This window comes from Pseudophryne corroboree, unplaced genomic scaffold (assembly GCF_028390025.1).
Source record: "Pseudophryne corroboree isolate aPseCor3 unplaced genomic scaffold, aPseCor3.hap2 scaffold_1777, whole genome shotgun sequence".
Lineage (NCBI taxonomy): Eukaryota > Metazoa > Chordata > Amphibia > Anura > Myobatrachidae > Pseudophryne > Pseudophryne corroboree.
The window spans coordinates 20,880-33,738 of record NW_026968415.1 but is presented as its reverse complement, the minus strand read 5'-3'; the positions used below and the strand labels follow the sequence as shown (position 1 = coordinate 33,738).

At 45.9% G+C, this 12,859-nt stretch overlaps 1 protein-coding gene across 3 annotated transcripts in view; it reads right to left on the bottom strand.

Annotated features, from left to right (window-relative positions):
* The window catches only part of LOC135002347 (oocyte zinc finger protein XlCOF8.4-like), a 49,328-nt gene that overhangs the window by 34,642 nt on the left and 1,827 nt on the right, over positions 1–12,859 (bottom strand). For 2 of the 3 annotated variants that reach the window (XM_063951659.1, XM_063951660.1), the window contains exon 1: positions 9,637–9,784. The exons of the other annotated variant lie outside the window; for it this stretch is intronic. In XM_063951659.1, the coding sequence (XP_063807729.1) occupies positions 9,637–9,688 (52 nt within the window). In that variant the 5' untranslated portion in view covers positions 9,689–9,784. Of the gene's footprint in view, positions 1–9,636; positions 9,785–12,859 lie in introns of those variants that run through there. 3 annotated transcript variants of the gene reach the window in all.

Below are 12,859 nucleotides of genomic sequence, written 5' to 3'. Positions count from 1 at the left end.
TAGACCACTTATATTCGCTCTATGAAATTTAAATGTAATTAATGTTTCCTAAGATGCTGTGTTCGAGCAATCATCTCAGAAATGGGATTAGATATCCATCTCCTTCTGTTCTAATCAATGCAATAATTAACTCAGTAAATATAACACAATCTAAGTCACATTAATAAAAATCATAAAAAGATATCAGCATTATAAATATATCTAATCAAAAAATATAAAAAATACTCTCATAATGAAATTAATAAAAAAAAGTCTATATTATTATCTATATCATCCTCAGTTGGATGCGAACCTGGGAACTCAAATCTTCAGAGTTCAGCGGTTAAACTAGATGTGCCACTGGGCCATACATATTAGCACTGTGTGCATTCACCTCTTATGTTATGTTCACATGTTATTAATTGCATAAGCTCAACCATCCTCTGGGTGGGTGGCCGAAAAAAATTATAAATAAGAGATAATAAATAAAAAAATATATAAAAATATAAAGAAAAAATAATACATAAAAAAATCTGAAAAAACTGATGAATAATGAGTGAATAGCCTCAAGATGTCTATATATAGCTGCCATCCTTTTATGTATATAAGTCAGTATATCAGACCAATAATATTGACTAACCATTGATTAAAAATAGGACCGACACAGACAATAGTCAAATGTATGTGAATTTGAACAGTGTTATCTAATAAGAACAGATAACTAAGGGGATAAATGAGTTGAACAAGTGATAGCATGAAAGAATCAGGATAGATCGAATTCAATACATTCATTTAATCCTTCAGGCATGAGAGTTCTTAGTTTGTGAATCCAGTAATTCTCTCTCAGACATAAGAGGAGAGCCTGGGGAGCGTCCTTCCAGCGGAGCTGTGAAGAGAAAATGGTGCTGGTGCGCTGAGGAAGAAGGCCCTGCCCCTCAGCGGCAGGCTTCTGTCCCGCTTTCTGTGAGAAAATATGGTGGGGGAATTTACATATATACAGTGCCTGACTGTATATATGTAGTTTATGCCAAAAGGTACTTCAATTGCTGCCCCCCCCCCCCCTAGCGCCCTGCACCCTACAGTGACCGGAGTATGTGGTGTGCTGTGGGAGCAATGGCGCACAGCTGCGGTGCTGTGTGTGTGTGGTGAGCTACCTTAAATGAAGACAGGAACGGACGATCGAGGACAGGCGCCTGTGTTCGAACCCTTTGGAGCTAATGGTGTCCAGTAGCCTAAGAAGCACAAGCTAGCTGTGAACAGGTACGTTTGCTTCTCTCCCCTCGGTCCCACGTAGCAGTGAGTCTGTTGCCAGCAGATCTCACTGAAAATAAAAAACCTAACAAATACTTTCTTTAACTAGTAAGCTAAGGAGAGCCCCTAGGGTGCATCCAGCTCTGGCCGGGCACAGATTCTAACTGAGGTCTGGAGGAGGGGCATAGAGGGAGGAGCCAGTGCACACCAGATAGTACCTAATCTTTCTTTTAGAGTGACCAGTCTCCTGCGGAGCCCATCTATTCCCCATGGTCCTTACGGAGTCCCCAGCATCCACTAGGACGTTATAGAAATAATAATAATAATAGTAATAATAACAACAACAACAACAAGACACTACTGTCTGCTCCCCCTGTATAATAATAATAACAACAACAACAACAACAACAGGACACCACAGGCTGCTCCCTCTAAATAATAATAAAAACAACAACAACAGGACACCACAGTCCGCTCTCCCTGTATTATTATTATTACTACTACTACTACTACAACAACAACAACAACAACAACAACAACAACAACAACAACAACAACAGGAACAACAACAGGAACCCACAGGCTGCTCCCCTGTATTATAATAATAATAATAATAATAATAATAATAATAATAATAATAATAATAAGACACCACAGGCTACTCCCCCTGAAAAATAACAACAACAACAACAACAACACACCACAGGCTGCTCTCCCTGTATAATAATAATAACAACAACAACAACAACAACAAGACACCACAGGCTGCTCCCCCTGTATAATAATAATAATAATAATAATAATAATAATAATAAAAGGACACCACAGATTGCTCCCCCTGAATAATAATAACAGGACACTACAGGCTGCTCCCCCTGTATAATATTATTATTATTAACAACAACAACAACAACAACAACAACAACAGGACACCACTGGCTGCTCCTCCTGTATAATAATAATAATAATAATAATAATAATAATAATAATAACAACGACAACAACAACAGGACACCACTGGCTGCTCCTCCTGTATAATAACAACAACAACAACAACAACAACAACAACAGGACACTACAGGCTACTCCCCCTGTATAATAATAACAACAACAACAACAACAACAGGACACCACAGGATGCTCCCCCTGTATAAAAATATTAATAATAAAAAAAGGACACCACAGGCTTCTTCCCCTGTATAATAATAACAACAGGACACCACAGGCTGCTCCTCCTCTATAATAATAACAGGACACCACATGCTGCTCCTCCTGTATAATAATAACAACAGGACACCACAGGCTGCTCCCCCTGCATAATAACCGGACACCACAGGCTGCTCTCCCTGTATAATAATATTATTATTATTATTATTATTATTATTATTGTTATATAGGGGGAGCAGCCTGTGGTGTACTGTTGTTGTTATTATTATACAGGAAGAGCAGCCTGTGGTGTCCGGTTATTATGCAGGGGGAGCAGCCTGTGGTGTCCTGTTGTTGTTGTTATTATTATTATTAACAGTACACCACAGGCTGCTCTTCCTGTATAATAATAACAACAACAGTACACCACAGGCTGCTCCCCCTGTATAATAATAATAATAACAACAATAACAATAACAGGACACCACAGGCTGCTCCCCCTGTATAATAATAATAATAATAGGATTTTAATACCTACCGGTAAATCCTTTTCTCCTAGTCCGTAGAGGATGCTGGGGACTCCAAAAGGACCATGGGGTATAGACGGATCCGCAGGAGCCTGGGCACACTATAAAGACACTATAAAGACTTAAACTGGGTGTGAACTGGCTCCTCCCTCTATGCCCCTCCTCCAGACCTCAGTTAGAAAACTGTGCCCAGGAGAGACGGACATTTTGAGGAAAGAATTTATAATTTAAACACAGTGAGTGTTATACCAGCTCATACCACGAACATACCGCAAGACCTGGCCTTCTACAGAACACCAGCCCACGGTATGAAAACCATACAGCCATATGCTGAGAGAATATGCAACACAACCTGTGTGTTAGCCAACCAACAATAAGAAATCACATGCCATGGCATGTACAACATCAACCTGACAGAGAAGAAACACCACAAAGTGCCACCAAAAACAATAGCAGTGGACACCGTACGCACTGGGACGGGCGTCCAGCATCCTCTACGGACTAGGAGAAAAGGATTTACCGGTAGGTATTAAAATCCTATTTTCTCTTACGTCCTAGAAGATGCTGGGGACTCCAAAAGGACCATGGGGTCTATACAAAAGCTCCATAACAGGCAGGAGAGTGCGGACGACTCTGCAGCACCGATTGAGCAAACATGAGGTCCCCATCATCCAGGGTATCAAACTTGTAGAGCTTAGCAAATGTGTTTGAAACCCGACCAAGTAACTGCTCGGCAAAGCTAACCCGCCTAGACAACTCGGGCAACCGCCCCAAAATAACCCATCTTCCTAGTAGAATGGGTCTCCCCCGACTTCGGTAACGGCAATCCAGCCGTAGAACTAGCACACCGAATCGTATCACAGATCCAGCAGGAAACAGACTGCAGAGACACAGGCGCCCCAAGCACGCTGGGAGTATACCGGACAAACAGAGCCTTTGTTTCCCCAAACTGAGCCCAAATGGCGACATAAATCTTCACAGCCCAGACTATATCGAGAAAGATTGAATCAGCCAATGCTGAACTTACCACAGGCGTAGAAAAAGGCAGGTTTTTGAAAAATCCCAAAACCCTTTCGGCAGAACTACAATCCGAGTTCTCAATTCTATCCACTTGGAAGACCAAACAGGGGCTCTTGTGAGACAAAGCCACTACTTCCAACAACCGCCTTGCGGTCGCCTTAAAAACAAAAGCATGACCACTCTCCAAGAGAAAATTTTTAACACAACCTTTAATAAAGGTTCCAATCAGTGAGACACAAGAAACGCAACACCACGTCAAAAGCCCATTGTGCCAATGGGGCACAAATGGAGGTTGGATGTGCGGTACTCCTTTCACAAAAAGTCTGAACTTCCGGAAAAGTGGCTAATTCTTTTTTTTATTAAGAAAATTTACAAGGCCAAAATTATCGTGAAATGGAGCCTAACTGTAGGCCTGCATCCACACCTGCTTGCAAAGAACGGAGAAGAACGACTCAGCTGAAAGTCTGCCGTACGAAGCTTCTTAGATTTACACCAAGACACATATTCACGCCAAACACGGTGTTAAGGCTTCGCCGTTACTTCTTTATTAGTCTGAAGAAGTGTGGAAAGGACCTCACTGGGAAAACCCGATCGGACTAGGATATTGCGTTCAACCGCTACTCCGTCAAACGCAGCTGCGATGAGTCCTAATACACACCCGGATCTTGCTGTAACAGTTTCCTCCCGTAGAGGAAGAGGACAGGGATTTTCTATGAATAAATCTTGAAGAACTGGATACCAAGGCCTGCTTGGCTAGACCGAAACAATGGGTATCGCCGGAACCTCTGTTCTTCTTACGTTAATCACCTTCAGCAGAGTGAAAGCGGAGGGGACACATAAACTGACTGAAAACCCCCAAGGTGTCACGAGGCCGTCCACTGCTATAGCTTGAGTGTCCCTTGACCTGGAACCATATTCCTAAGGTCTCTCGTTGAGGCGAGATGCCAACATGCCCAATTGAGGCCCTCCTCAAAGACTTGTCACTTCATTAAAACGTCTCTATGACAACACAATTTCTCCCGGATGGAGAGCGTGTCCGCAGAGGAAATCTATTTCTCCGTCGTTTACGTCCGGAACCAAGACAGATAATAAAACGGTTACCAGTCTTACCACCCAGCAGAAAACTACTTCAGCTTCTGCCACTGTAGCTTCGCTTCTTGTTCCGCCCTAGCGGCTCACTTAACCACTGCTGCCAAGTCGTCTGACAGAATTAACACCGGCAGCTCACAAAGAATATGTTAGTTGAAAATAGCGCTTACTTCAAGAAAGCTTATTGTAGACAAGCTTTTCAGCTTGACCTTTTCCTCTGAAAATATTTCCCATGCAAAGACTGCTCCCCAGCCTCGGAGATCCGCACACATGTACACCAGGACCTAATCGTGAATCCCGAACCTTCATCCCTCTAGGAAGTGAGAACTGAGGGACCTTACAGGAGTGATATCCTGGCCATTAGAATTATATTCCGATGCATGTGCCGGTGACCCCCGGACCACATTCCCAACAGGTCCCGTGAAAACCACTCTGGCATTTGACCTTCTCACCGAAAAAGGCCTCTTAGGCCGCACCCAACTTCTTCATCAATGGAACAACAGATGGATTGGTACTGCAAATCTGATCCGACTAGAGTCCTCAGACCTCTTACCAGAGGAAAGCACAGAACCTCAACCGTTCAGTATCTACTCTGATACCACCTCCAACATCTGCGTCGTTGGGAACATCAGCCCTTCCCTGTGTTGAAGAACAGACAGAGAGAAATAACGATTTGCACCACTCGTTACTTGACCTCGCCTCAATCAGGCGAACATCTCATTACAGAATAACAATGGATCTTGCTATTTAAAGAAAACCATCACACTACCATCACTCCAGTGAAATGGAAAAGACCATCCTGGCCATCGTTCCAGGTAATCTGAATGCGTAGAACGACTCATGTAAACTTTTTTTTTTAAACCGGGACAGGAGGACAAGGCCCTGAACCTGACGCACCTCTGATATGGCGTCGCGTATTATCTCCCCTTCCAGAGGGGAAACGGTAAGATCTATTAGGAAAACAGTGAGGGAAAACAAGTGTAACTCCAGACAGTCCCCCTCTGGATTCTACAAGTAACTCACGGGTTCTGATCTATTCCCGGACTAACTGAAAAGTAGTAGACGAGTCCCCACCGGAGTGGGGTCCAGGCGGGTAGACTCAGCCCATGCGGTGGATGTTTGAGAAACAGAACACAACATCCGCTTCTGCGAACCTACCAAGGCTGCAGAACACTTACCTTTCACCCTCCAACTACACAGAAAAGGAAAAAAGACCGGTATCGACTAGTTAAAGTGACTGCATCCCACAACAGAATGCGTCACCAACCGTTGTGAGAGAATCTAACTCACCAAGTTAGATTTATCAGCAGTATCCGCCGAGATTGACTGAACTGAGGCCTCCCCAAACAGCGGTACACCGTCCCAGGGAAACACTCCAGTATCTCTCGGAGTCTGTCTCAGCATTCCCCCGGCCACCTCCTGTATACACACTGCAGCCTGACGCAATATATAGAGAAGACCCAACATAAGGAAAATGGAAATAAGTCCAAAGAATAGAAATAAAATATCACTTAGCTTCCTGTATACGATCCTTCGTGGCAGGACGCCGTGTCGACCAGGAGTTGACTTTCACAGTATTCTATCTGCCGCGGGAAAAGAATAAACATTCGGACTCCTTGAGAGGACGGGAGACCCACTCGTCATTGTCAACCTAGAGCTTTATCAACAGAGCGACCAGCACATGAGAAAGAATACTATTACTGCAGCATTCATTATAAATCATAAGATGAATACACATGATGTAATACACATATACACACATATCCCACCTATAGATACATATTGTCACAACTGAGGGCTGGTGACCGTGACTGGGAGCCTCAGTTGTAGGAACTGACGGGTACTAGAATTTAGGAGGAGCTATGGGACTCCTGGAAATGCGTATTGACACTAGCAATGAATGCCCGAGGGCGTGACCACAACAACTGGAATTGCCTTAAGTGCTTTTATTAAATAAAAATTCAAATAACGTGCAAAAGAATAACAGAAAGTCACAAGTGATAATTAGGTGCACAACTGGTTAAGACCAGGAACCTGGAATATGGAGGAAAGTTCTGTAAACAATAAATTAAGCTAGGGTTCGCTGGAAGATGAGAAACGAAACTGGGGTTTGTAGGTAAATGAGGAAAGAAGCTGGAGTGCGCTGGTAACTGAGGAATGAAGGATGGCTACTGGAAAGCCAAAGTTCAAATGCAGGAATCAGAGTAGACTGTAGAGGGTTAATCACTGGAGAGTCGGGTTACACTGCAGAGTCTAATCACCAGGGAAGTCAGGCTGAACTGCAGAAGGGAATCGCAGGATAGAGTCTGTAGTGAAGCTTGCAGGCTGGAAACACTGAAGACAATTGAAGCACTGACCATCTTTTGGGAGCCGGGACAGGATATTTATACCTGCTGCATAGCAGGGATTGGTCTGGCAATTATGACAAGGCTCCAGCATTGTCAGCACTGTGGATAGGAGGAATAATGTCATGTGACTGGAGTCTAACATGGCTGCGCCCATGAACACACACAGAAGGGGAATTAAGTACTGTGAAACATGTAGTAATGGCAGCGGAGGCCGCAACAGCAGAACTTCATGCGCCCAGACGCGCACAGTGGCCACAGGGACAGGAGTGACAGCAGAGGCAGATGGAGGACGTGCATCCAGAAGGGAAAATGGAGTCTCAGTACCCGGATCGTGACACATATAAGATACATATAAGCGGATTGTCCGGAACCTTCGGGACCCAAATGACATTAATGTGTTCTGAATGTGTATGACCATGTACTGAATGCCCCAGTTGTGGATCTGACAGGAATCCTTATAGTCGACAGAAAACCTAGTATTCGTCGACAGCAGGGAGTAGGAACCAGGCAAAATAACATTCTTGTGACCCCGAGGGGTCCGAGGGGAATATACATTTATAATTTTAACAACATTCCCCCACAAATACTACCATGTCTGTGCTCGAGCTACAGGCTCATGGAAGCGAATCATATTAAATACATATACATACATATATATATATATATATATATATATATATATATATATATACACAGGTATAAGTTAGTTACAGCATGTCAATTTACACCCAGTAATCACAGTTGGTGCCGACAGGGTCACCCACCTACTACTGTGTCTCCCATACCGTGTTACTATGAACAAGTATAGCACAACCGATCTGTTGACTCAGTATCTACAGTAACAAGCACCAAACAGGCTTCGACGATGCCGACAATGAACCCCAGAGGCGTTTGTGACAGAACATTCACACATGTCGACACAAGTGTATATCTGACAGGGAACACACAGAGTATACACAACCATGAGTACATGCCCATTTCCAAATCAAATAGTGTTATACATTCCTACATAACACTAACAGTATGTGCCCCCCCTTGTTTGTGCTATACACATGTGTTGGCGGGGACATTGAGGAAAAATGGCGCTGTATCTAGCTGTGATGGCTAAGCCACGCCCCTTATCGGCGCGCGGTTGCCCGTTATATTATAACCGTTATATGCAGGCAGGGGACCATATACAGTGGCTACCCACTGTATATGTGCTCTGGAAGTAAAACATACTGCCCTGCACCCGATACCAGCCATTGGTGTTTGGGAGCAATGGCGCGCAGCGGGACCGATGCGATATGCTGGCGGGGGTAGCGGACACGGTGCCCGAAACCGAAGAACATCTTAAGCCAGCCTAAAAAAGAGCCTCAGTAACTTGCTGCCCAGGGCGCCCCCCCCCAGCGCCCTGCACCCTGTGAGTGCGTTGGTGTGTGGGAGCACGGAGCGCAGCGCGACCTGTTACCTCCGTTACTGAAGTCTTCTGCCGTCACTGAAGTCTTCTGTTCTTCTAATACTCACCCGGCTTCTTTCTTCTGGCTTCTGTGAGGGGGTGACGGCGCGGCTCCGGGAACAAGCAGCTAGGCACACCAAGTGATCGAACCCTCTGGAGCTAATGGTGTCCAGTAGCCTAAGAAGCAGAGCCCTTAAACTAAGAAGAAGTAGGTCTGACTTCTCTCCCCTCACTCCCACGATGCAGGGAGCCTGTAGCCAGCAGGTCTCCCTGAAAATAAAAAACCTAACAAAGTCTTTCAGAGAAACTCAGTAGAGCTCCCCTAGTGTGTGTCCAGTCTCTCCTGGGCACAGAATCCAACTGAGGTCTGGAGGAGAGGCATAGAGGGAGGAGCCAGTTCACACCCAGTTTAAGTCTTTATAGTGTGCTCAAGCTCCTGCGGATCCGTCTATACCCCATGGTCCTTTTGGAGTCCCCAGCATCCTCTAGGACATAAGAGAAAATAATAATAATAATAATAACACGACACCACAGGCTGCTCCTCCTGTATAATAATAATAATAATAATGCTGCTTCCCCTGTATAATAATAATATTATTATTATTATTATTATTATTAATAATAATAATAATAAAAGGACACCACAGGCTACTCCCCCTGAATAATAACAGGACACTACAGGCTGCTCCCCCTGTATTATAATAATAATAATAATAATAATAATAATAACAATAACAGGATACCGCAGGTTGCTCCCGCTGTATTATAATAACAACAACATGACACTACAGGCTACTCCCCCTGTATAATAATAACGAGTTTTATGGTAAGAACTTACCTTTGTTAAAACTCTTTCTGCGAGGTACACTGGGCTCCACAAAGATAGACATAGGGGTGTAGAGTAGGATCTTGATCCGAGGCACCAACAGGCTGAAAAGCTTTGACTGTTCCCAGAATGCACAGCGCTGCCTCTCTATAACTCCGCCTCCCTGCACAGGAGCCCAGTTTTTAGTTAACCAGCCCAATGCAGTAGCAGGAAAAGAGACGACAAAGGTTAGTAGCCACATACACCAAACTCGTTTTCTGCTGCGGGGTACACTGGGCTCCACAAGGATAGACATAGGCGATGTCCTAAAGCAGTTCCTTATGGGAAGGGACGCACTGTAGCGGGCACAAGAACCCTGAACGTGTTCACTGAGGACCACGTAGCCGCCTTGCACAATTGTTCAAGGGTCGCACCACGGCGGGCCGCCCAAGAAGGTCCAACAGACCGAGTAGAATGGGCCGTAATATGAGCAGGAGCTGATAGACCAGCCCTCACATAAGCATGTGCAATCACCATTCTAATCCATCTGGCCAAAGTTTGCTTGTGAGCAGGCCAGCCCTGTTTGTGAAATCCAAACAGCACAAAAAGAACATCAGATTTCCTAATAGAAGCAGTTCTCTTCACATAGATACGGAGAGCCCATACCACATCCAAAGACCGCTATTTGGGAGACAGATCAGGAGAAAGCCGTGCCGGAACCACAATCTCCTGGTTAAGGTGGAACGAAGAAAACACCTTAGGTAAATATCCGGGACGAGTCCTAAGAACCGCCCGGTCACGGTGAAATATCAGTTATGGGGAACTACAAGACAGGGCACCCAAATCAAACACTCTTATAGCTGAAGCAATAGCCAGCAGAAACACCACCTTAAGGGAAAGCCCCTTAAGATCAGCTGAACCAAGAGGTTCAAAAGGAGACTCCTGTAGCGCCTCCAAAACCACTGACAAGTCCCAAGGAGCCACAGGCGGGACGTAGGGAGGTTGGATACGCAACACACCCTGAGTAAAGGTATGCACATAGGGTAAAGTTGCAATTTTTCTCTAAAACCACACCGACAAGGCAGAAATTTGAACCTTGAGGGAGGCCAGGCGCAGGCCTAAGTCCAGGCCCTGCTGAAAAAAAGCCAACAACTTGGCTATACTAAATTTGGAAGCGTCATAATTATTAGAAGTGCACCAAACAAAGTAATAATGCCAGACTCTATAGTAAACCGAGCCGAAGCCGGTTTCCGGGCCTGCAACATAGTTTGAATGATTGCCTCAGAAAACCCTTTAGCCCTTAAGACGGAAGCTTCAAGAGCCACGCCGTCAAAGACAGCCGGGCTAGGTCCTGGTAGACACAGGGGCCCTGAACGAGGAGGTCTGGGTGTTGTGGAAGTAGAATTGGACGCTCTGACGATAAGCCCTGCAGGTCTGAGAACCAGTGCCATCTGGACCACGCTGGAGCTATGAGAAGCAGAATTCCTCTTTCTTGCTTGAACTTCCGAATTACCCTGGGCAGGAGTGACATCGGAGGGAACGCGTACGGCAGCCGAAACCTCCACGGCACCGCCAGCGCATCCACGAATGCTGCTTTAGGATCCCTTGTCCTTGCTCCGAAGACGGGAACCTTGTGATTGTGTCGAGACGCCATCAGATCCACGTCTGGAAGGCCCCACTTTTCCACTAGTAGTTGAAACACTTCTGGATGGAGACCCCATTCGCCGGCATGTACGTCCTGACGACTGAGAAAGTCTGCTTCCCAATTCAGGACCCCCGGAATGAATATTGCAGATATGGCTGGTATATGGCCGTTCTGCCCAATGTAGAATCCGTGAGACTTCCTTCATTGCCAAGCGGCTTCGAGTGCCGCCTTGATGATTTATGTAAGCCACTGTGGTGGCGTTGTCTGACTGAACTTGAACAGGACGGTTCTGAATTAAATGCTGGGCCAGGCTCAATGCATTGAAGACAGCCCGCAATTCCAGAATGTTGATTGAGAGGAGAGATTCCACCTTGGTCCACCGACCCTGAAGGGAGTGTTGCTCCAGTACCGCGCCCCAACCCCTTAGCCTGGCATCTGTCGTCAACAAGACCCAGTTGGAGATCGAGAATGGACTTCCCCAGCACAATTTTTGGTCTTGGAGCCACCATAGCAGCGACAGACGGACCTCCGGAGTCAATGAGATCATGTGAGACCTGATCCAGTGAGGCAGGCCGTCCCACTTGGCTAGAATCAGCTTCTGGAGGACGTGAGAATGGAATTGAGCATACTCCACCATGTCAAATGCTGATACCATGAGGCCCAGCACCTGCATCGCCGAATGTATCGACACTTGCGGACGAGAAAGGAAGCAACGAATCCTGTCCTGAAGTTTCAGGACTTTCTCCTGAGATAAGAACAACCGCTGGTTGTGAGTGTCCAATAGCGCTCCCAGGTGCACCATGCTCTGAGCAGGGACCAGGGAGGATTTCTTCCAGTTGATGAGCCACCCATGGGCTTTTAGAAACTGGACAGTCATATCCAGATGACATAGGGTAATTTCTTGGGAATTTGCCAGGATTAACAAGTCGTCCAGATACGGCAGTATCCTGACCCCTTGACGTCGGAGTACCACCGTCATTACCGCCATAACTTTGGTGAAGACTTGCGGAGCCGTTGTTAAACCAAAAGGTAACGCCCGAAACTGGTAATGGAGGTTGCCAATCACAAACCTCAGGAATTGCTGATGTGATGCTGCTATAGGAATATGCAGGTAAGCATCCTGTTTATCCAGGGAGATCATGTAGCCCCCAGGTTCCAAGGCCAGAACTATAGAGCGAAGGGTTTCCATATGGAACTTGGAAACCGTCACAAACCTGTTCAATGCCTTGAGGTTGAGAATGGGCCGGGAGGACCCATTCGGTTTCGGGACTAGAAACAGCGGAGAATAGTATCCCCGGTACCTCTGCACAAGAGGCACCTGTACTACGACTCCTGTATCCAGGAGGGTCTGTACCACCCAATGTAGAGTGTATGCCTTTGTCTGGTCCAACGGGATGTCTGTCCAGCAAAATCGATGAGGGGGTCGGTTTTTGAAGGCTATGGCGTAACCTCGAGTGACGACTTCCCGTACCCAGGCATCTGAAGTGGTCTTCAACCATTCCTGGGTATAGCCTATAAGCCGGCCCCCCACCCTGGGATCCCCCAGGGGGAGCATCACGCGGCAGGCTTATCAGTCTTGGAAGCTGGCTGACGGGCCGCCCAGGCTCTTTT